Source organism: Eumetopias jubatus, unplaced genomic scaffold (genome assembly GCF_037043125.1).
Source record: "Eumetopias jubatus isolate StellerSeaLion01/CBP00866 unplaced genomic scaffold, mEumJub1_p1.0 scaffold_26, whole genome shotgun sequence".
Taxonomy (NCBI): Eukaryota; Metazoa; Chordata; class Mammalia; order Carnivora; family Otariidae; genus Eumetopias; species Eumetopias jubatus.
In genome coordinates this window covers 54,469-78,169 of record NW_028274832.1, presented here as the reverse complement: position 1 = coordinate 78,169, position 23,701 = coordinate 54,469, and the positions used below count along the sequence as shown (strand labels likewise).

At 55.6% G+C, this 23,701-nt stretch overlaps 1 protein-coding gene across 1 annotated transcript; it reads left to right on the top strand.

Annotated features, from left to right (window-relative positions):
* The first annotated feature begins 18,303 nt into the window (after positions 1-18,303).
* On the top strand, positions 18,304-21,400 carry LOC148162028 (epididymal-specific lipocalin-10-like). Its single transcript, XM_088020370.1, has 7 exons — positions 18,304-18,412; positions 19,067-19,208; positions 19,559-19,721; positions 19,806-19,828; positions 19,966-20,030; positions 21,180-21,278; positions 21,372-21,400. The coding sequence occupies exons 1-7, from the start codon at positions 18,304-18,306 to the stop codon at positions 21,398-21,400; spliced, it is 630 nt and encodes a 209-aa protein (XP_087876496.1).
* Positions 21,401-23,701: the final 2,301 nt, after the last annotated feature.

Sequence of the window (23,701 nt, the reverse complement as noted above, 5' to 3'; positions counted from 1 at the left end):
TCTTTTGCTGTGCGAAAGCTTTTTATCTTGATGAAATCCCAATAGTTCATTTTTGCCCTTGCTTCCCTTGCCTTTGCCGATGTTTCTAGGAAGAAGTTGCTGCGGCTGAGGTCGAAGAGGTTGCTGCCTGTGTTCTCCTTTAGGATTTTGATAGACTCCTGTCTCCCATTTAGGTCTTTCAGCCATTTGGAGTCTGTTTTTGTGTGTGGTGTAAGGAAATGTTCCAGTTTCATTCTTCTGCATGTGGCTGTCCAATTTTCCCAACACCATTTGTTGAAGCGACTGTCTTTTTTCCATTGGACATTCTTTCCTGCTTCGTCAAAGATTAGCTGACCATAGAGTTGAGGGTCCATTTCTGGACTCTCGATTCTGTTCCATTGATCTATGTGTCTGTTTTTGTGCTAGTACCCTACTGTCTTGATGATGACAGCTTTGTAATAGAGCTGGAAGTCCGGAATTGTGATGCCACCAGCTTTGCTTTTCTTTTTCAATATTCCTCTGGCTATTCGGGGTCTTTTCTGGTTCCATACAAATTTTAGGATTATTTGTTCCATGTCTTTGAAAAAAGTGGATGGTATTTTGATGGGGATTGCATTGAATGTGTAGATTGCTCTAGGTAGCATTGACATCTTCACAATATTTGTTTTTCCAATCCATGAGCATGGAACGTTTTTCCATTTCTTTGTGTCTTCCTCAATTTCTTTCATGAGTATTTTATAGTTTTCTGAATACAGATCCTTTGCCTCTTTGGTTAGATTTATTCCTAGGCATCTTATGGTTTTGGGTGCAATGTAAATGGGATCGACTCCTTAATTTCTCTCTTTTCTGCCTTGTTGTTGGTGTATAGGAATGCCACTGATCTCTGTGCATTGATTTTATATCCTGCCACTTTACTGAATTCCTGTATGAGTTCTAGCAGTTTTGGGGTGGAGTCTTTTGGGTTTTCTACATAAAGTATCTTATCGTCGGCAAACAGTGAGAGTTTGACTTCTTCTTGGCCAGTTTGGATGCCTTTGATTTCTTTTTGTTGTCTGATTGCTGTGGCTAGGACTTCTAATACTGTGTTGAAGAGCAGTGGTGATAGTGGACATCCCTGCCGAATGGACAGTATTTGTATAGGAAGCTCAGCATATTATTTATTTATTTTTTTGGAAGCTCAGCGTATGTATTATTGGTAGTGTGGTGAAAACTCTAGAAAGGACAAAGTTAAATTGTAGAGTTGTTAATTAATTAATTAATTTTTAAAAAAAATTTTTAAATATTCTCTACACCCAATATGGGGCTCAAACTCATGACCCTGAAATCAAGAGTCGCATGGTCTTCCAGCTGAGTCAGCCAGGCGCTAGAGTTGTTAATTTAGTTTTTTCTCCATATGTAAACAGCAATCTTTTAAAGGGGTATTCTGAGGGGGGAAAATGTTTTTTCAACTGTAGTTATGGTTATTTGCATTGTAAGACAAGGCTGCCATTAACAGAAGAGTTCAGCTACACCTAATAATCAGATACACTTGATACATTTACTTTGTTGTGTGTTACTCAACGGGAGGTTTTGTTCTTCCTTTGTTCTTCCTGTGGAGCCGACTAGAGAGCTCCTCTCTTCCAGTCCATTCCCTTTCTTCTCAGAAATACAGCTGGACTCCCTTTCCTGTCCAGTGAGATGGGGCTTTGCTCTGAGGGCTGGCCAAAGGAGGCTAGCTGGCCGCTTCCAGGCCTGGTCTTCACCTCTTCTGTAGCTCCATGTAGCCACGTGTCTCGAGTAAATGCATCTGGGGTTGTTGCAAGGCTTGGATTATTCTCGAGAGTTCTGAAAAAGTTGCTTTGGATGATTTTTACTGATGTTTTCATTATAGTTCTGGAGAAATGGATTTTCAGAGATTTTCACATTGCCATCCCTGTTTACATCACCTGTTGTTTATGATGTTTGTCTTTGTTTCTAAATGTATTCAATATAATGAATAGAAAACTCTTTGCATTTGAGAAATGCTTTCATATTAATGGCCCTTCTAATGATTGTGGTAGAAATATATATGAGATTAAGAACATTATCCTAAATATGGAAATGTTTTTTAGATAATTAACTTAAAGGAAATACAGGTTTCGTGAGGGGATAAAAGATGAAGGAAATCCAGCACTTTAAAACTGGAAGATGATGAGAACTGTCCATTTTCTAGAGGAGGAGTCTGAGGGCTGAACAATATGAATGCCTTGTTGAAGATCGTGTGACTAACAGCAGTTTTAGTTCTTCAGCCTCTGAATGACTTATAGCCAGCAAACCATAGATAGTATATTAGAGCATTAGGCAAATGAGATACTATTATGTTAGCTTTGGATAAATAACATATCTAAACTGATGGCTTTTTTTTTAAGAGATTTTATTTATTTATTTGATGGAGAGAGAGAGAGAGCAAGCATAAGCAGGGGGAGTGGCGGGCAGAGGGAGAGGGAGAAGCAGGCTCCCCACCGTGCAGGGGGAGCCTGATGTGGAGCTCGATCCCGGGACCCCGGGATCACGACCTGAGCTGAAGGCAGACGCTTAACTAACTGAGCCACCCAGGTGCCCTAAACTGATGACGTTTTAAAAACATTTTCTTTCCCTCTAGTTTTCCCTTGGGTTTCATGTTATAGGGACATGTTGTAGTATAATGATACTTAATATTTTGTAGGTCCTGGATCTCTTTGGGAAACTTTTTTAAAAAAATTTTTTGAAAGATTTTTATTTATTTGACAGAGCACAAGCAGTTGGGAGCATCTTAGGGAGAGGGAGAAGCAGGCTTCCCCGCCGAGCAGGGAGCCTGACTCAGGGCTCGATCCCAGGATGGTGGGATCATGACCTGAGCCGAAGGCAGACGCTTAACTGACTGAGCCGCCCAGGCGCCCCCTAAGCTTACAGTTCTCGGTTTCATTATTTTTTTCTATTAAATTTAAATTGTTAAAATTCACTGACTGTAGATGTACAGGTATTAAAATGTCAGATTGCTATTTCATGCTGTTTTTCTTCTGAAATGGACCAAATAGCTTCACAGCTGGATAAAATGTGTGTCATGATACTGCTTTAAGTCAGTAATTCTTAGCTTTGGAAATTCTGTTTCTGTGACTTTAAGTGATTAAGTTTTTTAATTGTCTCATTTTCAAAAGTACACATACTCAGAATTTTTTGTGTATCAATACTGTTGATATTATTACTTTTCAGTTTCAGTTCAGAAGAATCTGATAGTGCATTGTCTACTAAAATAAAAATCTTCAAACCCTCGCCAGTATAAAAGTCTTAAATCTGTGTGGTGTGTCGGAGCTTGGACAGTTGCAGCTCAGGGAGTCTCTTTGTGGTGTCCTATTGACTGTGTATTAACACAGGGCTTTCTGTGGGGCCGGCATCTAATTGTTTAGAATGCAGATGAAGCTGTTGATGGATCTGGGGACTGATGGCTTAAATTCCAATTAATCAGTTGCTTCATCAGTTTCTTAATTCAGATCAAATATCTCCTGAATGCACACAGTTCTTTTAGTCTATTAAGAGAAATTAATGCTTTAGAACTAATTTTCACCAATCTCTTATAAATGCCAATATCTTTTTCACTTGTCTCCTCAGTGATGACCTTATAGTTTAAGTGTTTGGGACCTACTACAATAGCTCGGCCTCACCTGTTAGTGGGGCAGGGGTAGGTAAATGACACTGTACTCATCCACATTCTCTCTCTGGTGCTATTCATCTTCCCACCAGCTTAAAAATTTCATGCCGTCATTGAGTCATATAAATGATTTAGAAATTAAGTCTAATGGCAAACGATCTGGTATTAAATATGCGAAGTCAATGTCTATTTTTCTTTTGTTGGGCATATACTGTACCCATCTCTTTCAGAGCTACTGGATTCATGAGCTGTTGCAGACAATCTACTAATATTACAGGATAACTTACCACCGTATATGACAGACTACGGTGCTCAGTCTCGTCGTGTCCCATCAGTTACTTTATCACCACTTGAGGCAGCTCTCCTGTGGGACACATAGTCTAGTTGGTCTTCATTTGATTGTCATTAAACCTGTCCTTTCCTGTCAGCTCTTGTCAGTTATACAAAATAAAATCAAGTATTCATAAGAAGTCTGTAACGGGATATAAGCAGACCAATTTAATAATTCATTTTTGCTGAGCCTTCACTGGCCTCAGTTGTAGCTAGTGCTTGCTGTTAAACATGATTAGATATGGTGTGTGTAAGACATGGCAAGTTGGCCATACTTCTGATTTTGCTACAGTTCATTCTCTCTTCTTTAATTCTGTCAGTTACTGCGAAGTTAGTAATGTGAACTGTACTCGAAAATAAGTAATATGTCTATTGCCCCTAAATTTTTTAAAGAATTTTTTTTTTAAGATTTTATTTATTTATTTGAGAGAGAGAGAATGAGAGACAGAGAGCACGAGAGGGAAGAGGGTCAGAAGGAGAAGCAGACTCCCCGCCGAGCAGGGAGGCCGATGTGGGACTCGATCCCGGGACTCCAGGATCATGACCTGAGCCGAAGGCAGTCGCCCAACCAACTGAGCCACCCAGGCGCCCTGCCCCTAAATTTTTAAAGCAGCATATAATTATTTAACATGAAGATGTCCTTTTTTCTTTAAAGAAAGACAACTGTATTGCTTCCAGTGTTTAATAAGTTTACAGAACCTAGGTATTACTTTCACTTTTAGAAACAGAATGTTTGAAATATAAGAGTCTCTAGAGATTCTCCCTTCTTATTTTCTATGTTAGAAAGCAAACCTAGAGCAGAGCTGTTGGCACTGACATCTCAAAGTATGTGTCCGACAGAATCTAGAATCCGATCCGTATGTGGTTACTTTTGAATCAGAACACACATAAGCACATACACACACATGTATAAACATGCATATATTTTAAGAGGAAAAAAAATCAAGTTTGAAAAACTGTTTAACTGTAAAATAACATCCACTACAAATTTCCCTATTCTCCTTTTTAGTTGAAACCAGTTTGTAAAATATTCTCCTTGTGGTAGGTCCTTTGGCAAGTAATGCATAACAAAATTTATTTATGTATTTAGATATATCTTTCAAAGTACATGTAATCAGACAAAGGTCTCCTGGGTAAGTCTTCTCTTGATACAGTAGATGATTGAGAAGTCATTTCATAGCGCTCCGTCTTTTGGAGCCTTGGGAAAGTGACTTGGTTTCTGTGGAGGCGCCTAGAATCCTGCTGGCAGCACCACGGCAGAGAGCCGCTCCAAGGGTTGGAAGTGTCATTGGTGAAGGGTTTGCGTGGGGCACATTCCAGATCCTGAACTGTGATTAGTTGAAGGTACATTGGCTGGCGGAGAAAAGTAGTAAGAGCAAGAAAACGCTCGTGGTATGTGCAGGACTACAGTTTCTAACAGAGCGCTCAAGGGAAAATGCGTCTAGCACGGATGTGGGTTTGCACAGACCCATTTTAGTGTTAGGACGTTATGTGAGAGGTGTCCTGGACTGGGCTCGGTGAAGATACGTTCTACCTTCACTAGTCCCCCAGACTTGAGAAAGAGGTCGCTAAATGAGTTCCAGACATACGGCTCTCACTGGCATACTTCAGTAGATTTTCCTCTAAATTTTACAACGCAAGTCTGAAGTCAGTCCGATTTTTTCCCCCCGTGCAGATGGAAACTTTAGTGGGGCGAGGTAACTGGCAGGGAGCATCGGTGAGTGAGGTGCAGGGCTGGTGTTCCGCCCAAGACTGGCCCTTCCCGCTGTGCCCCGGGAACAGGACCCTCTCCTAGAGCGCGGCTGACACTCTGGGCCACGTTGCTCTTCACTGGGGCCGTTGGTCTTACCTGCCGTAGGCTGCTGAGCAGCACTCCTGCCCCAGGTCACAAGATACCAGCAGCGGGTTTGAAAACAAACAGGGTCTCCACAAGTTTCCAAGTGCCCCCCCAGGGGGGAAATCACCCCTAGTTGAAAAGCACTGGAGGACTTTTTTCTTTTCATTGAAGAGAATCCCTAAGTGTTCAGTTATGTATCTTTTGAGACTAATTAATATTCTTCAGAGATGCTCTCAGTAAGAACAAACTGATTCTGTGGTATTTGCCTCCGTGGGGAAGAAGCTTCTGCTCCTGCCAGTGCAGCCAAGAATTCAGGGGCTGGCTCCATGTCCCTGCTGCTGCCAGGCTAAGGCCAGGGCGTCCCCCTGCAGGGGTGTCCACTAGCTGCCCACTTCCCCAGGCCTGGTGGACTGGGCCTCCCTTCTGCTCACCAGCTTCCACTCAGAGGCAGGAGCACTGCCCCGTTTTGACAGTCTGGGAGTAATGGAGCCCCAGCTGGTCAGCCCCACCGGCTAGCTTGTAGGGCCGGAAGGGCTGCCACAACTCCTCCCCTAACCCAGCGCCCACTTAGAAGCCAGCAGGGGCCCCTCCAGATAAGGCTGGGTGCTGTCCTCTTCCATTCCCCGTGTCTTGGCCCAGACCTTTGCAGACCTTGCTCCAGTTCATGCCTACGGGAGGTGGTGAAAACAGCGGAGAGCTTGGTGGTCCGTCGTTCAAAGGGAGGATCCATGATACGTACCAACAAAGGACAGAGCAGCCCAGTGAGAAACTTTATTGCCAGAACCAGGGAAAGATTCAGCCTGAAGGAGTCCCACAGAATCACACTCTACACTGCGTGCATGTGCTAGTCTGCTCTGCTCAGGAGTGGTCAGAGTGAGACGGTCTTGAAAAGGCCTCCAGGACACACATCCATCAGCAAAGCCAAAGCCTTGCTTGTCTCAGGGGCCCTGAGCACAGTCTCTGGGTGTACTGCGCACGGCTAGTGGTAGTTCCTGTGAAGCTGAGCTTAGAAATAGAATCGCATGCCTCCCCGTTGGTCTAGAAGATTGTACGTGTGCCGGAACCATGGCTGTGGGCCCAGGAGCGTGGACAGAGACCACCTGCAAGGTGCTGGTCCATTCCTGACTGAACTAGGGGCAGAATCAAGAACCAACTTCCCAGTTGGGGAGAATAGCCTCTAAGCCACATGTATCCAGTGGTAAAGGGTGAAAATCTGACTCAGTGAGTTCAGACACCACTTTTGACCAAGAGGAAGTTGGTGTGGGGCCAGGAGCAGCCCGTAGAAAGCCAGGAATACAAATCTGGTCAGGGACAGGAGAGGGGTGGTGCATGCTACAGGGTAATTGGACTTCACAGAATTAGGTCAGCCAAGTCACAAAAAAGAAACATGTCTGAACAACAACCAGCACTCAACATGTTTGATGTTTGTGTAACAGTTCAGAGTGTTCACTCATCAACTCTGGTGAATTTTATGTGATTGTACAGCAGAGGGGTTTGAAGTCAGATGGGCCTCCTGATGGCATTGTGCCGTTCATCCTGCCTGTCCCGGTGAGACCTCAGGGCAGTGCACCTCTAAGCTTGAAATAGGGGCCTGTTCCCTACCGACGGTCCAACAGGACCTCAAATATATATAGGCCAGGACTGGCACTTAGTAGATGCTCAGTATATATTAGTAACTTTCTTGTTCAGAGAGAAATGACTTTTTATTATGCATGTATGTCTCTGTATATTTTGTGAGGAGTGTGGAACAGTTCCTAATCAAGAAAGTAGATACCCTATTTATTTCCTCTTAGTTTGGAGTGTTCTGTTAGTTTCTCCCCGTAACGATCTTTGGAAGGTATTTTCTAAAGGAGCCAGGCCCCAGAGAAGTAGACTTGTATTAAATCCCATGTCTCCGAATTCCTCTCCCTGGCACTTTGTCCCCCTCCTGCCCAGGGGTCTCTGTAATTGTGGTCCTTTGGTCCTTGAGGTTCAGAGGGATCCCCATCATGGCAGAAAAGACAATTACACTCACAGAGCTAGGATACTGCTTTGTAAAGGAGACTGTTCTGGATGCTACGGGTCTTCTTTCCCTGAACTGCAGGTGGTACCTGCTTTTCATTTCCAGCTGAATCCCCGTCCCTCTCACCTTCACAGAAACCGCTCCATCTCATTTCTAGAGTAGGACATGGGGTGTGCCCCAAGGGATCGAGTGTGGGTTCTGCTTTAGAATCTTGAGTCTGGGTTACTTGTCAGCCCTGTCCTACATGTGTCTCCCAGAACTTGTTTACTCCTTCGGATTTTGCTCATTTGCTTCTCTGATCATTAGACGAAACACTTACTGAGGTCAGGGGTCCCTGGAAGAATGTTCTCAGTGTCGTAGGTGTTGTGTGGATTTGGAGTGCACCCGGAAGAGAAGCTGTGTGTGAGCCCGTGGTGAGGAAGGGTGCAGCCGCGCCCCGTGAGCTGGGGTACAAGTTGGCCGTGTCTGCTGGTTTGCTGCCAAATCTTCAAGTCTGTATTTCCATTTTTGAAGCTATCAGTAAATCTCTTTCAAACATTTGTCAGTATGTACAACCTCCCCATCACTATCCAGTTTTATTTTTGTTGTTTTAATTATAAATATCTAATAGTTTATTTTAACCATTTGAAATTACTTGAACAATGTCACGGTTAAATAACCATATCATTTCAGCTGCTTTTTGGACAAGTGATTGTTTTGTTTTGGAGGGAGAGAGAGGAAGAGAAAAGGTGGGCGGGACGCAGAGGGAGAGAGAGTCCTAAGCAGACGCCAAGCGTGGACTCAGTGTCATGACCCTGAGATCGTGACCCAGGCTGAAATCGAGAGTTGGACGCTTCACTTACTGAGCCACCCGGGCCCCCCTGGATAAGTGATTTTTAACAGGTTCTATTAGATATCAGAAAACTCAGCCAGCATCTTCTGCTTCTGTCTTCTGAATCTAAGCAACTTAGAAGCCACCACAGTGGAAGTTTTAGGCCCTCTCTTTACTGGGTGACTACAGCCTGTGAGCAGTCATGGGCTTATTTGTAAGGCTGTTCACCTCTTTCCCTCTACCAGTCACCTTACGATTTCTGTATCTTCCTTTAAAGTTAAAACCCCTTTCACCCAGGACACTGAAAGTTACGCCATCAATACTAATAAATAAGTAGTTTAAAATATTGTGAAAACGTTTTATTTAATGTTTCTGTTTTGCTGTCTTCTGGATAAAAGGGAAAAGGCCATGAGATAAGTTATTGATGAAATGAGCTGCTGAAGTGGAGAGGAGGTGTAGTCGGCCGATAACTGTCATAGCGTGAGCGCTGGTAAATGACCGCGCATGCAGTCAGCCGTCCACCAGAGCCGTTCTGGTGCTGAGCTGCATCGATCAGTAGTAGGGTGTCAGCAAAGTTGATGGATGGGGCCAACACGGACAGACAGCAGAAGGGAGCCCTGAAATATAAATATGAGAAAAGTACAAGGAAGGGGAGTCTCCATCTCTGCAGGTGTTCAAATATAAATTGAAATGTGGGTTTCTGTGGTGCAGTTCCAGTTATTTGCAGCATTGACACCGAAAACATCCGACATACACGTTGGACCCCTTCACAGCTACAAATGACCCAGAAGTGATCCAAACACACCGACCACAAAGAGAGGAACTTGGGCCCCCAAGCAGACCTCCTGAGAGCGGGGGCGCTAGGGGCTCTGAACATGGCCATGTGGGCAGTGCCGGGCTCCAGAGACTCCCTTGAGGGGACAGAGGTCGGAATCTGCTCTGATAGCTCCGCTCGGCGTGGCACCACCTGACAGAGTCGGGGTCAGCCCCATACGAGTTGCGGATGTCCCGGTGACTCTTGCGCATGGCCACAAACCTCAGCTTCTTCATGACCCCGGGCCAGCCCAGCAGCTGCAGGTCCCACAGGTACTCTGGGGACAGACCTTGGTGGGCTTGTGGTAGAGAAGATACCTGTTCAGGTGGCTCTCATCATGCCACAGGGCCTCGATCCCATTGGCCCAGTCGACCACCATCGCCTGGTGACAGGCTGAGGTCAGTCGGGGAACCTCCGGCACCGAACCCCCAGAAAAGCCTCCTGCGTAGTAAAAGTCACCCGGGTCCCTGGGGTGTGCCCCTGGGACCTTGTCCGCACTCGTAGCTGAAGTCCTAGAAGGTCACCCTGGAGAAACCGGGGTGCAGGGTGCCTAAGAGGAGGGACAGGCTCTCCACGCCCACGTGGTCGCTCAACTTCATGTCCACTACACGGACACCAGGTAGTCCACCTTGCGAAGGAAGGGCGAATGCGAGAAGTTGCTGATCTCCATGCGGTGCATGGGCACATCCTGCCAGCAGGGAGCCCCGGGGACCTGGAACCAGCACTCTCTGGTCCTACGGGAGCAGCACTCGGGCCCAGCAGCCAGCCCGTCGGTGAAGACATAGTAGGTGACCCTGTGTCCCGCCGTGAACTGCTTCTCTGCCGGCTGCAGGAACGGCTCCAGGAAGACCACGTAGCTACAGGGACGGGGGATAGGGCGGGAGGAGAGTCACTGCCAGAGGCTGGTGGCAGGACCCCAGAGCTCGGGGCCGTGCACGTGTTCACCTTCGTCACTGGGACACGCCCCGGGCTGCGTTAAGCCACAGCCACCCTCCTGGCCTGTCCTGAGAGAGTCGGCCGGCGGGCCCTCCCTCCCTTCCGCTCCCAGAGATGGGGGCCCTCAGCACCCCATCTTACAAACGGGAGCCCGAGGCTTGGGAGGCTGGAAACCCATGCAGCCACACAGTCAGCATGCTGGAGCCAGGGACACTGCCCCGTGCTGAGCTCCCGGGCAAACCCTGAAGGTGCCCTCCCCTGGCCGCCCCCCTGCGGGTCCCCTCCCCACCTGCCAGGACTAGAGCTCCTTTGGGCACAGCCCTCGTTCCTTGGCCCAACAGACCGGCTAGAAGAAGCAGGGCCAGCCACCTGCCCCTCTTGCTTTGGGTGGGCTGTCGCTGGTCCCCACAGCTGGCTGCACCCCCTGGAAGGTCCCCCCGTGAAGGCTACTGAGCCTCTGGCTGACAAGGTCCTCAATCTACCACTGGTATTCCTAGGAGGGGTCACCTTCAACTCCCCCAGACCGGGAAACAGGTGCAGCCCGGGGACAGGGAAGGGGAAAGAGGACCCGGGGAGTTGAGGGGGGTTGCTAAGACCCCAGCCTTGAATCCAAGGGGGTCAGCTTCTGGATCCAGGTCGACATATGCCCCTCCCTCAGTCCAAAGCCCTCACATGGCTGGTCCCCCTGTGAGGGGTCTACCTGCTCCCCACCGTGGGGACAGCAGCTCCCCCATCGTCAGGCAAGTGTGGTGAGCCCTCTGAGTCTGGTTTTTTGGAGCAGGCACTGAGGCTACTTCCCTGGGCCTTCCCCACACCTGGCAGCTTAGTCAAGGGCTCACACGGGGAAGGCGGCCACTGCCTTGAAACAGGGGACAGGCACACAACCCGCAGGCCCGGATCAGGTCACCAGGGGAAAGGCCAGGCCCAGTCGTTGTGAGTGTGGTTTCACGGCCCCTTCCCTCAAGGACGCTGCTGGCAAGGGCTCCCTCATGCAAGCCCGGCACCTGCCCTCGCCCCGGGGCTGCGCTCCCGGCCCAGAGGGGGACCCATGAGGTCCGCCTGTGCGGGCAGCGTTGGGACAGGGCCACTGGCGCTGGCCGCGGACCCTGGGCCGTGAGGGTCTGGTTGGTGATTTCAGTCCCTGCTCTCCAGGACCTGGAGGATGACTCTCAGGAGACCTGGGCCCTTCCTAGTTCCCCCTCACATGGGGCTGAATGCCTCCCTTGCGATGGCCTGGGAAAAGGGTTGCACGGGCCTCAGGCCATCCTGTGGGCCTCGGGGAGCTCTGTGGAGGAAGGAAGCTCTGACTGCCGATGCTGTGGCCAGCCCCGTCTTCCAGAGGCTCCCAGGGGCCAGGCCACTTGCCGGCAGCCATGCCCAGCGCGCTCCTGGGTCCGCTGGGGTCCCAGGGCCTCACTGCTCAGCTCCCTCTCAGGGGCCTGGGCTCTGGCACCGAGCGCTGTCTGACCCGAGTGCTGTCTGAGGCTGTGCCCTCCTGAGCCTCATCCTCTAAGAGACACACAGGAGGGGCCAGCCCGACAGGCATCTCCTCGCTACCGATCCACAGGGCACACGTGACCCCCTTCCACTTCTCTGGTGGGGGGCTCCCCGGAAGTCCCATTGTTGGGGTGCTCTGCCCCTTGACTCAGCAGGATAGCGGCCTGGGGTCAGGGCTGTGTCTGTCCGAGGGGAGTGGCAGCAGGCGGGGGCTGTCACCCACTGTGACGGGCAGCCTCCTGAGAGGGAGCCAGGGGCTGTCCCCTCACCGGGCCCACGAGAGCCCAGTAAGACTGCTGAATGCATGCACTTTCGCATTAATCCCCAGGACGGGGTCCCCCCACTCTGTGCTCAACACACCGATAGTCCCATGGTGACGTTCTGGAGCTAGAACTGCTCATTCAGGACGTCAGTGTTGCAGGTCCCTTCCCAGATGATGGGGGCCAGGCAAGGAGTGAGGGCAAGGACATCGTTCCTCGGGAACACAAGAGAACAGCATGGCAATGTGCGAGCTGGGAGGAGGGTGAGCGCACCAAGGGCCCTGGTGCTCACCACCCCCACCTGGAACCTCACCATCCCCCGACCCATGCCTTCAGGGGCCCACCAGGTGCACCCTCCTTCCAGAAGCACTTCACACTTGCAAGAAACCCAAACGCAAACCTATGCAAATCCCTTCCAACTCTAAGCAAACCTGGTCCCTGCCAGACCTCAGAGTGGGAGCAGGGATTTCCCAGCAAAGCCAGGGGGCCCTCCCCCGGGAGGGAACAAGCCCCCCTCACACATTCTTTGGTGGGCAAGGGACAGAAAGCAGGAAATGCAAGGCACAGAGAGAGAAAGTGACAGAGAATAATCTGTGGGCTCCAAATCGAGATCTCAGAAACAGGGAGAGGAAAAGAATCTGGCAATCGTGCACCCGCTGAGTTTTCAATCAGCCCGCCCTTCCTTGTCTACCTTAAATTTCCCTAAGTTTGAGAAAGGGAGGGGAAGAGAGGGAAGGGGAGGGGGGGAAATTTCAGTGAATGTATTCCCGGGGATGTTAGCACCTTGGCTGGGGGTAAAGCATCCTGAAAATCACATAGCGTGATGTGAGTTTGCAGGGAGGTGGCTGCGCCCGGTCAGTGGGGCTGGGGAGCTGCTACAGGTGCCCAAGCTTCTGGGTCCTTCCAGAAGGAGCTGTCCCCGCAGGCTGTACCCCCGTGTCTGCACGCGCTCCTGAGCTGAGACCCAGCAGCTGCTGCTTCCAGACCATGTCTGCGCCTGAGGCCCCTCCCATCCAGGGGGTCTCCCTCCCCAGGCTCTGCACCCAGCTGGCCTTGCTCTTGAGGGTCTAACAAATCCTGTGCAGCGGCGTGGGTGCTGTGGGGCCTCTGAAGCCACTTCATCAACACAACCGTGTGTGTCTTGGAGACACTGATCACGGAACCGCCAAACAGGCTGAGAAGGAGCACAGGCCGAGCCAGGGCCCAGGCGGGCTCTCAGCCCAGAGCCAGCGCCCACCCTGGAAATGGGAGGACACCTTCAAGCTGCCCCCGAGCCCGGCACCCTCCGTCTACACTCACAGGACAGGGCTGGGCCAGAACTGCCCAGCTGAGCCTAGTCACCCCCAGGATCTGGGGAGTTGTGGGCGTCAGTGGCTGGGACATCTCCCACCACGAACTGGGTGGTTTGTGACCCACAGCAGGTGGCTGACACTAGGGGAACAGATCCCAGAGGGGCTCGTAGGTCTGTTCTGGAAAGATCACTCTGGCTCCCGAAGGAGGATGGGCTCTGTGCAGCGGAGGACAGGGACACAGCTTGGAAGGTACCGGAAAGACGACGGGGCCTCCCCTAGAGCAGGGCAGGGAACGCAGATACTCCGTGGGGACAGACAGGTACCTAGAGGCAGGAGAGGCCGGCCTGTTCTGAGCAGTGTCGGGGGTGGGGGGAGGCAGGGAGGATTGCCTGTTTCCTGGCTTGGGCTGGGGGAAGGTGAGGACTTTCACTAAATCAGGGACTTGAGAGCAGGAGCGGGGCAGAGCAGGGGGTCACGGTGGGACACATAGGTGACACTGGAGGCAGGAGGTGGGAGGTCAGAGGAGAGGTCGAGGCTGAAGCCAGACAGGTGGGGGTCCGTCCTCCCAGGGACACGTCACAGGAGTGGCCTGTCCGCTCTGGGCAGAGCGGGGAGATGAGACTGAGGCCCAGATCACCGATGCCTCAGCCTGGGTGCGGGGCCAGCCCGTGAAGCAGCCCCCACTGCCCCCCGGCACACAGCCAGTCCCCGAGGCCGTCAGGCTTCGTGACCCTGCCTTCACCCCACTTACCTGGCCCCCGCTTCCCTGACCCCTAGCATCACGCTTCTCAGGCTTGGGAAGCCAGGGCTGTGGAAAGAGCCACCAAAGGCCACTGCTGAGGAGGGTGCGCCAGGGATGGCTTTCCATCCATCCCCGTGCAAAGCAGGAGCAGGGGCCCCCGCGGGGAGCCCAGAGCTCCCTGGCGCAGCTGCAGGGGCTTGGGCAGGGCCAGGGGCAGTTACCCCCAGAGCCCGGGGGACACATCCCATCCACGGAGGTGGCAGGAGGGCGTCACTGCGCACAGTGCTGCATGTAGGCTGCCCCCCCCAGAAGCCAGCGGGGGGCCTGTGTGTGGACAGCACAGCAGAGGCTGCCCCAGGGAGCAAATCCCGGCCCTGTCCCCAGGCCCCGGGAGAGCAGCCACGGGCCTTTACTCCATAGTTCTCGAATCTTCTCCCTCTGGAAGCTAACAGCACGCCTTCCCCGCTGGCCTTCCGACTCCCCAGCTACATGGCTCCTCGTTCATAAAGTGGGGAGAGGGCAGCTCCCCACAAGGTGGGGTTCAGTGGGAGGGTGTGGGTGGAGGGGCAGCTCATCAGTCCTGTCATGACGATGGGGGTGCTGGCGTGGGGGACAGCTGCCGGCCGGGGGACAGGTCGCTCCCTGCTGCCGCGGCTGCTTGCAAGTTCCGGTTGGGGGTCCACATTTCTTCCCCGAAGAGGACCCAGTCGGGCGGTATCAGGAGGAAGGCCATGGTGCGACGTGAGCAGCCTTGTGTTCCTCCTGGAAAAGAGCCGTGGGACCCGGATCACTCCGCTCTGCTCCTCCCAACCTGCCCACGTCCCTCGCGTGTGATTCACATCAGCTCCCGTGGAGGCCGCCTCCCTCTGGCAGGTGCTTTGAGCATCCCACCAGCATCTGGACGACCTGATCCAACACTGGCTTCTCTCTCACTCGCAGGGAGGGGGGCAGGGCGTTCCGCCCTCGCAGCATATCGCCCAGACGTCCCCACGGATCCCAGAGGTAGGCAGGTCTCCCCAGGGCCTCTTTCCGCCGAGCACCCCCTTTCCTTGGAGTCTGAGATGACGGTGCTGAAAGGAGCACTAGAGGACCGCGCTGAAGATAGAACAGCATGCACAATCCGGCACACACCTTGCAACCTGGCACCAAAACACAGGAGGCAAACACGGGTACAACTGAAGGGAGAAATGGTCCATCCTCCAGGTGTAGTTGGAGATTTCGATATCCTACACCACCAACCGATTAGACCGCCCGACAGCACCCACCACACTCGGTGCTGCAAACGGCAAAATGCACACCCTCCTCAGCGGGACACGGAACATCCTGCAAGGTGCAAAAAGTGCTCGGTCACAAAACGAGGAGCGAAGCATTGAAGAGAATCGCTCTCACACGAAGCACGCGCTCCCACCACAGGGAGCGAGGTGAGAAGGGCAGCGACGAGGCACTTCGGGAGCCCCACAACCACGTGCGGACGAAGCAGCAGGCCTCTCAATAACCGGCGGGGCCGAGACGTGTCTGCTGAGCTGCATGGAAAGGAGAGTACCACAGGCCAACATTCATGGGACGGAGCCAAAGTCCTGTTTCGAGGGAAACTTAGACGGTAAATGCCTGGATAGAAATAGAAAAAATATCAAGTCGGTGCTTAAATTTTGACCCTAAGAACCTACAATACCAAGAAAAGGACAAAACAGTGAAACCGAACGCGAGTTCTTTGGGAAGAGCACCACAAGTGCATAAAGCAGTAGGTGACTGACCAAACTCAGAAGGTGCGGTGGGGCAGAGAGAGGGAATGGGAGAGGCACAAAGACTCTAAAATCAGGAACGGAAGAGGAGGGCTGACACCTGAATAATTCAGGAACTGAAAGCATTTTAAGGGAACACTAGTAACAACTGCTTGCCGACAGTTGAGAGAGCTTAGATGAGACGCAGGCATCCTTGAAAGACACACACTGGAAAACTTTCTTTTTTTTTTTTAATGTCAAAAAGATTTTATTATCAGAGGTTGGAAGACAGAGGGCTCACCCTGGCGTGCCCCGCGGTGACCCTGGGCCTCCGTCGGGGGTGGTGCCCCCGAGGGGACATGATCGGTGGAGGGTTCCCCCGGCATGAGTTGGGACAGGCACTCGCCGGGCATCTGTCCCTGAGGCCCTCTGTGTGCTGGCTCTGGGGTCAATGGGACAATGCTTTCCGGGGGGGCCTCTCGTGAGGTCTGATGCTCCGCCCTGGGGGGTGCACGTATTTCCTAGGCCTAGGAGTGTTGGACTACCGGGGGCTGGGCACCAACTTCAGGGACTACGCCATTGTGTTCACCCAGCTAGAGTTCAAGGATGAGGCGTTCAACACCGTGGAGCTGTACAGTAAGTGGTGGACACCACGGGCCGGCCCCACGAACTCCCTGCCACGGGCGGCCACGCTGGGCAACCTCCCGCTGACTGTGCTGAGCGCCGGGCCTCCAGGGTCCCAGAGCAGCATCCCTGCCCTTCGGCCCCCTGCAGGAGGGGTGGCTGGGGCACGGGGCACACGTGGTGAGGGCTCCCCTCCCGCCCCACAGGCCGGACAGAGCTGGCCAGCCAGGAGGCCCTGCGCCTCTTTGCTAGGTAGAGCCAGTCCTGGGCTTCCTGTCTCAGCAGCAGGCCACATTGAGGCCGGACCGTGAGTGTCACCCGATGCCCACGGGCCCCTGGCTGACTTCTGTGGGTCTCGGGGTCCCTCCGAGCCTCAGGGAGTCAGGCAGGGTGGGGGTGGGGAGCTCTACACGGAGTCCCCTGCTCCTGCCCAAAGACAGGCCTGCAGGGCCGGCCCCGTCTCGGGCGAGGCCGTGGGCAGAGCGGGGTGGCCGCGGTGTGTCCTGGGTGCCCACCCTCACAAGTCCTCTTCCCCCCCAGTCACCTGTGCACACAAGGCTTTCCAGGTCAGCTGTCCTCCTGAGCATCACCCCAGATCCGACACCCCAGAGCTCTGCCCCGAGAAGGCCCGGGGCCCGGGACGGGGCTGACACCCCTCGAGGTGAATCTGGGGTCCTGCAATGCTCTGCTTGGGTTTCAGTGAATGCATGGACCTCCCGGTGGGACTGTGCCCACCGAGTCCTGTGAGGCTGGCCAGGCGCTGGCCTCCTTGCTCAGCTGCCTGGGAGCTTGGTGTGGGGCGGGCTGCTCTCAGGACTCATGGCAGTTCCAAATAAAACGATCCCACAAGGCCCTACAGATGCCTCTCACCTGTGTGCCGAGGGCGGACGGCAATGTCAGACGGGGCGCTGCCCTCTCGGGGCTCCGGTCGGTGCAGGGGGAGGAGGTGTGCGTGGGGCTCACCGAGGGCTGGACCATACAGCCCAGAACCAGCTCTGGGTGGGGGGCACGTGGACGTGGGTCTTGGCTCCTGAGTGGGGGCTGGGCTGGGGGCAGCTCCTCCGCAAGCAGAGGTCACCACAGTCCCTGGGCTGGAGGCAGGACTGTCTGTCTGAGTTAGAGCAGACCCTCGGGGGTCTGGACAGGTACGGGCTGACGCAGTGGGCGTGGGTGCCCACCAGGGTGCGCGGCTGGGGTGCCACAGTGTCCAGGGCACAAGAGTGTGGCTTTCCCAGGCCTGGTGCATTGGGGCAAGGGCAGGGGGCAGCATTCCAGAGGGACCGAGCCTGTGGCTCCTCCTGTGGTCTGGTGGGGCCGTGCCTGACGTCGTGGCAGAAGCTGGGCTGGGGGCTGCCCATCACTCATGGAGAGGGGCGGTGCGTGCAGGCTAGGGGTGGGCACGCTCACACACATCCAGCAGCCCTGTCCGTCAGCACCTGCTCGGGACGGAGAGCCCTGCTGTCACGCTGGTGCCGTCTGTGCCCCATCGTCACCGTGGTCCTGCTTCTCACGTGCAAATATCTCTATGAAGTGACTCACAGGGACGCCTCCCGGCTGCTTGCCTCTCTTCCGCGGGGGCTAGGATGGGAGGCCCAGGGGTCTCACAGGGGAACACGATGGCCTTCAAATTCAGGCAGCACCCGCCAGGCCGAGCCCCTAGGCCGCCCGCCTGTGTCCCAAAGCCCCTCTCCCCCCACATTGACCCACCCCAGGCTGGCTCAAGGCTCTGGGTTGGCTGGACGCCCACGGCAGGGTCAGGTGGGTGGGGAGACTTAAACTCAGTGCCCCGGTGGCCGAGGAAGGAGGGTGACAATGGGACCAGGGAGGCTGACGTGTGTGCTGGTCTTGGCGCTTATGCCTGCTACGGGGTCCCGGCCGCAGGGACAGCTACCCAGGGAGTCCCACAACCTCACCTGGAACAAGATGAGCCACACACCTGCGTTCCCCAAGGCTGACAGCCAGGCCGACCGGGGCCAGGCATGCAGTGTGTGTGGTGGCTGGAAGATCACTCCCTGAAAATCTCCAAAGGGCCATCCTGGAACAGGGGGCAGTGCCGCGAGGGCGGAAGGAGTTTCAGGCCCTGGCCTCTCTCTGAGGAGCTGGTGGCCACGCAAGAGGGGGGAGGGCCGAGGGCCCCAGGCAGGTGCTGCCTCAGGGCCCCGGGGATGCTAGGTGGGCAGAGGCCGAACGAGCAGAGCGTGTTCCAGAACAACCAGATGGCTGGCAGGTGGAAGGTTCTAGTGGAGGTGGTCGTGGGAACTGACTCCCCGGGAATGTGGGTTTGTGGCAGGAAGTCAGAGGGATGGGGCCCAGGGCCGAGCTGGAAGGAAGGGGGAGGCCTATCACGGGAAGGGAATTCCAGCAGATGGTAACCACAGCCCAGCCCTCGGGGCCCCAGCACACCCGGCACCTGCCCGCCAAGGCCCAGAGGGGCAGCCGGGGCCCTGTGCAGGGGCTGTGCCGACCTGTGGGTGCTGGACCCGGCCCGGGCCTCAGGCCAATGCCAGTGTCCGGTGGCTTCCTGAGGGCCCGGCTGGGAGCCTGGCACGGGCAGCTACGCCAGCACGCTCTCCACAGTTTTCAGGGTTCTGGTACATTCTGGCTGTCGCCTCTGAGGGCCAGAGATTCTTGCCAGGCAGAGACAGGAGGAAGCTGGGGGCATCGATGTTGCAGGTCCACAAAGCGGGCCAGCTGAAGGTGGTCCTTGCCTTCAGCCGGTGAGTGGACCGGGGAGGGGGCCCAGCACATTCTTCACGGAGCCCTGACCACAAACAGCCAAGACATCTCCCTGTCAAGAGGGGAAAGGGAGCCGGGGGCGGGGGGAGCCAGACCCACGATCACCTGCACATCTGACAGACCATCTCTGCGGCCCCGAAACCCTTCCTGCCCCTAAAAATTAAGGCCTGGTTTTGGGAGAGGCCACCACGTACACGGGAGCACTCGGCAGAGAGTGGGTGTTCCGAGGGTTTCCCTTAAGCTGTGGGACTGACCGTGCACCAAACTGGAAAATTCCAGGAAACCAGAGCCAACAAAGGGCTCCCGCCTTGCCGAGCCCCTCCCCCCCCAGGTCACAGGGGTGTCAGTCACACACATTAATTCTGCGGAAAGATAGGAAAAAGGCGATGTTCAGGAATACTTATGCGTATGAAGGCCCGGGCCTGGAGAGAAAGACCTGGGGGTGGCTGTGTCCCCGGCTTCACGGCCACAGGCCCGGGAGAGGCCGCTCCTCTGTCCCAGGGCTGGGTGGATGGGATGGACAGCGGCCCACGGGGCGGGCAGGCAGGCCACGGTCCCAGAGCCCACAAGCATGCAAGTGCCCGCAGCCTAGGCCTGGAAGGTGGTTGGGTGTGTGGGAGGGACTCCTGACCCTTCCCAGTTGCCCCTGCTGTGCAGGCCTGATCGGGCGGCCCCACGCTTCTCTTCCGGTCCAATGAAGGGAGTCGAGGGCTTCCACGTGCTGTCCACCGACTACAGCTACGGCGTGGTCTACGTGCGCCTGGGCCAGGCCGGCCGGACCTCTAAGACCCTGCTGCTCCTCAGTGAGTCCAGTGGAAAAATCTGGGGAGGGGGCGTGCGGGGTGCGGGTCAGGTGGGGGACGGAGGGGCGACAAGCTCAGAGGGCAAGGTATGGAAGCACCTGACAGAGCTCATCTCGGGCTCCCTGACAGAGCACCACAGACTGCACCGCACGGGCGCCCGCGATGGACATGATTCTCACGGCTCAGCGCGCCGACCTGGCGAATTCCGGGGAGGTCCCCATTCCTGGTTTGCAGATGGCCGCCTCTTCACTATGTCAAGTGTCGGGGAGAGGGCTCCGGTGTCTTCCTCTTCTTATACGGGCACTGACCCCATCATGAGCACCCAGCTAACCTCACACACCTCCCAAAGCCCCAGGACGTCACACCATCCCTCTGGGGCTCTGATGGATGAATTTGGGGGGACACGAACACACATCCGTTCCTGTCATGGCCCTTGCGCTGCGGGCTGGCAGGAAGTGGGAGGTAGGAGGTCAGGGCCGGGACACACAGCAAACGGGTGGCCAGGTGGGCGGGCGGAGCGTGGTGCCCGGACGGGGGGACCAGGTGGGCGGGTCTCCGGTGTGGCTGCCACGGGGCTGAGCGGGGGCGGCCAGTGCACGGGCGGAGCCCAGAGGGCAACAGGCCCGGAGTGGGACTGACCCTCTGCATGGAGGCAGGGGACCCCCTGGGCTGAGGGCAGGATCTGGGAAGCAGGGGGAGGTGGTGAAGGGAGGGTGGGCGGGGAGCTGCTGTCCAGGGAGGGGTGGGGGGAAGGGGGCACAAACCCACTTCGGGGCACCGAGGCCTGCAGGACAGCCATCGGAGAGGTCGGAGGGGTCCCGTGGAGTCTCCGTGGAGGAGGGCGTGGCCAGGAGCGCAGCGGGAGGGGCATCAGGCTCCGGCCCATGGGTCCTGTGAGCAGAGGGGCCTCCCCAAGTGGCCCTGTGTGGTGCCCGCCTTGGGGCTGCACTGGGGACACCCCCCTACCTCGGAGCACAGAGGGGACAGAGGCACACTCCCCATCACCCGCCTGCTGCCCCCTCCCTTGGCAGCACACTGGCTTCTCTGTCCTGCCAGCTCGGAGGGCGCTGCGATGGCCACGGGCTCAGGGACGGCCCCAGAGGGCCAGAGCTGGGGACTCTGACCTTGTGACTCTGCTTTCAACTGCAGGCAGACAGAGCAGGTCCAGCTTCCCGAGCATGAAAAAATTCGTAGACATATGTGAGATTTTGGAGCTCGCAAACGGTGTGACTGTTCTCCCAAAAGATGGTAACAGACGGCCACGGGCCCTCCCGTGCAGGCCAACAGCACGCCCGGCCCCCATCCATCCCGTCGAGCTCAGTGCTTCTCTCCCTCCTGCAGCCTCGTGTGCCCACACCATCCTGCCCTGAGAGCCCGCGTCCACCCACCCGTCCCCTCGGGGCTCCACCCGCGGTCCCCCTTGACCCCGGGAACATCGCTCAAGACTGCAGGTCTGCACAGCCAATGGCCTATTGGGACGCGTTGGAATACCCCAGGCCACTGATGGGGTGAAGTCCAGGGCCATGGCCGTAGCCCAAGCGGGATCCTTTATGATCTTGGAGAGATGGGGATAGGAAGGCGGTAGGAGGGCAGGTGTTGGCCAGGCAGGAGGATGCCCGACCGGACCCATTCTGCCCACGCCCTCCAGATTCCGTGGGGGAAAGAGTCTGCCACACTTCTCTGCTGGGAAGTAGACCACGGCTCTTGGACCAATGTCGTCCTTCTGTATGCGTCCCACAGCGCGTCTGCCACCAGTCCCCGTGGGCCCTGACGTCCTACACTTCCTCAGGAAGTCTTCCACTTATTCGCCCAACATTTCCAAGCACCCGTGACATGCCAGGCACGTGCTAGCTGCCGGAGAGAGGCAAACTGGCAAATTCAGTTTCAGAGATCTGATGCCAGGACAGGCTCGCACCAGCGCAGCCGCCCTTCACACGACCGCAGACTCGGGGAAGTGTCTGGAGAGAGCGTAAAACAACGGCAGGTCTGACTCACGCCGGGTGGAGCAGGAGGGGTCAGGGAGGGCTTCTCGGAGGAAGGGACATTCGGAAGAGAGCTGAGGCACAGAGGTAGTTAGGGAAGTTGTGTGGGCTTCCGCGGAAGAGGAGAGCACTTGTGAAAAACCCCAGAGTGGTGGAAGCGGAGGGAAGGGTGAGGGGGGGGAGAGCACAGGCCGTGGAGGGAGGTTCAGTCCGAGGACAGGGAGCCCCGGGCAGGCTCGGGGCCTGAGCTTGGAGCCCAGGACCCCCAAACGGAGATGCCACGTGGGGGGCTGGAGTTCAGAGGACAGAGAGATGTGGGAGCCGGACACGTGGAGTCACCAGTATGTAGTTGGCGATGCAATTCGCTGGTGCGGTTAGGGCCACCTGAGGAGAACACAGTAGAATGGCATCAGTCAGCTACTACCACGTAAGGACCACCCACAGGATCTCTGTGCTATGAACCGACACGAATGTACTTAGCTTTCCCGTCTGGGCAGCGTGGGGTCAGGTGGCGCAGGCCGGCCCTGCTGGGCGGCGGGGGTCTCCGCAGCTTGCGCCCGCCTTGGGGGGTGACTGTCCGTGACTGGTTCGTGCCGGCTCTGCTGCCCGTGTCCCCCTCCCACCGAGGGCGGCCACGTCCCGCTCGTCTCACGGCCACGCCGAGGCCACAGCAGGCGAGGCCACAGCAGGCTGGGAGGAAGGGCTCAGCACAGGACTGCATTTCTGCCTCAGCGGCTAAGTGAAGCATGTCAAGGGGCCAAACCCCAAGTGCAGAAGGGCCTGCACAGGGTCTGTCGAGGGTCACAGCCCTGGGCACGCGCAGGAGCCCAGGGTGAACCCAGCTCTGTGTCCTCACACAAGGGCTGCACCCAGGCCTTGCGTGGGCTGTGGGTGGGGTGGGGTGGGAGGGTGTCACTGTATAGATGGGGCATGGGGGGGGTCAGCATTGAACAGCTGGGGGAGGGGCCCTCGCGGCTGGGGCTCTTGTCTGAGGAGGAAGTTGGGTGAGGGGACCCCGGCCATGGTGACCTCACTTCCCTGACAACAGAGCCCATCAGAATTTGGAACCCAGGTAACCAGGAACCCACATTCCAGAGACAGCCCCCGGCCCAGCTCATTACATTGCAGATAGTGAAACTAAGATGTTCACGTGCTGTGTTCCCAGATCCGGAGGTTGCCGACGGAAGAAAGCGCGCCCAGCAAATGCTGTCTCAAGATGTCCTTTCAGGGCTCCCCACCGCCTCTGGCCGTTTGGTCGGAAAGACCACAAGGTGACACCAGGAGCCCCAGAGCCGGCCACCCAGCCCCACAGGGTCTAATCCACCTGTGCAGCCCCAGGTCCCCACCCGTGTGTGTGTGTGTGTGTGTGTGTGTGTGTGTGAAGAGGGGTCATGTAGGGTGGGCCAACCCCATTCAAGAGCAGGCTGATGAGGGGTCAGATACCCAGTGGGCAGGTCTTGTTCAAGGTCAAGGGTGGCTGGGTGGGACGGGGTGTGTGCGGATGCGAGCTTCTGCCCTGGGTTTATCCCAATTGCCCTGGAGCGGGGGTCACTGTACCGCGTGCAGGGCTGGGCACGCACAGGTGTGTCTGATCTGGGAGCAGGAGGGGGACAGGGCAGGGGGACAGGGAGGCTGGCTGGGCAGGGCTGTGATGCCTCTGGGCCGGCTACCCGTCCCTGTCTTTGCAGA

What these genes read in the sequence shown, in the direction of transcription:
- LOC148162028 (XM_088020370.1), top strand. Translation starts at nt 18,304, where the DNA reads ATGGGACCAGGGAGGCTGACGTGTGTGCTGGTCTTGGCGCTTATGCCT. An exon ending in CCGCAGCCTAGGCCTGGAAG is followed by an intron (nt 19,829 to 19,965) that starts GTGGTTGGGTGT and finishes CACCGACTACAG; the next exon opens with CTACGGCGTGGTCTACGTGC. An exon ending in GACTGTTCTCCCAAAAGATG is followed by an intron (nt 21,279 to 21,371) that starts GTAACAGACGGC and finishes TCCCTCCTGCAG; the next exon opens with CCTCGTGTGCCCACACCATC.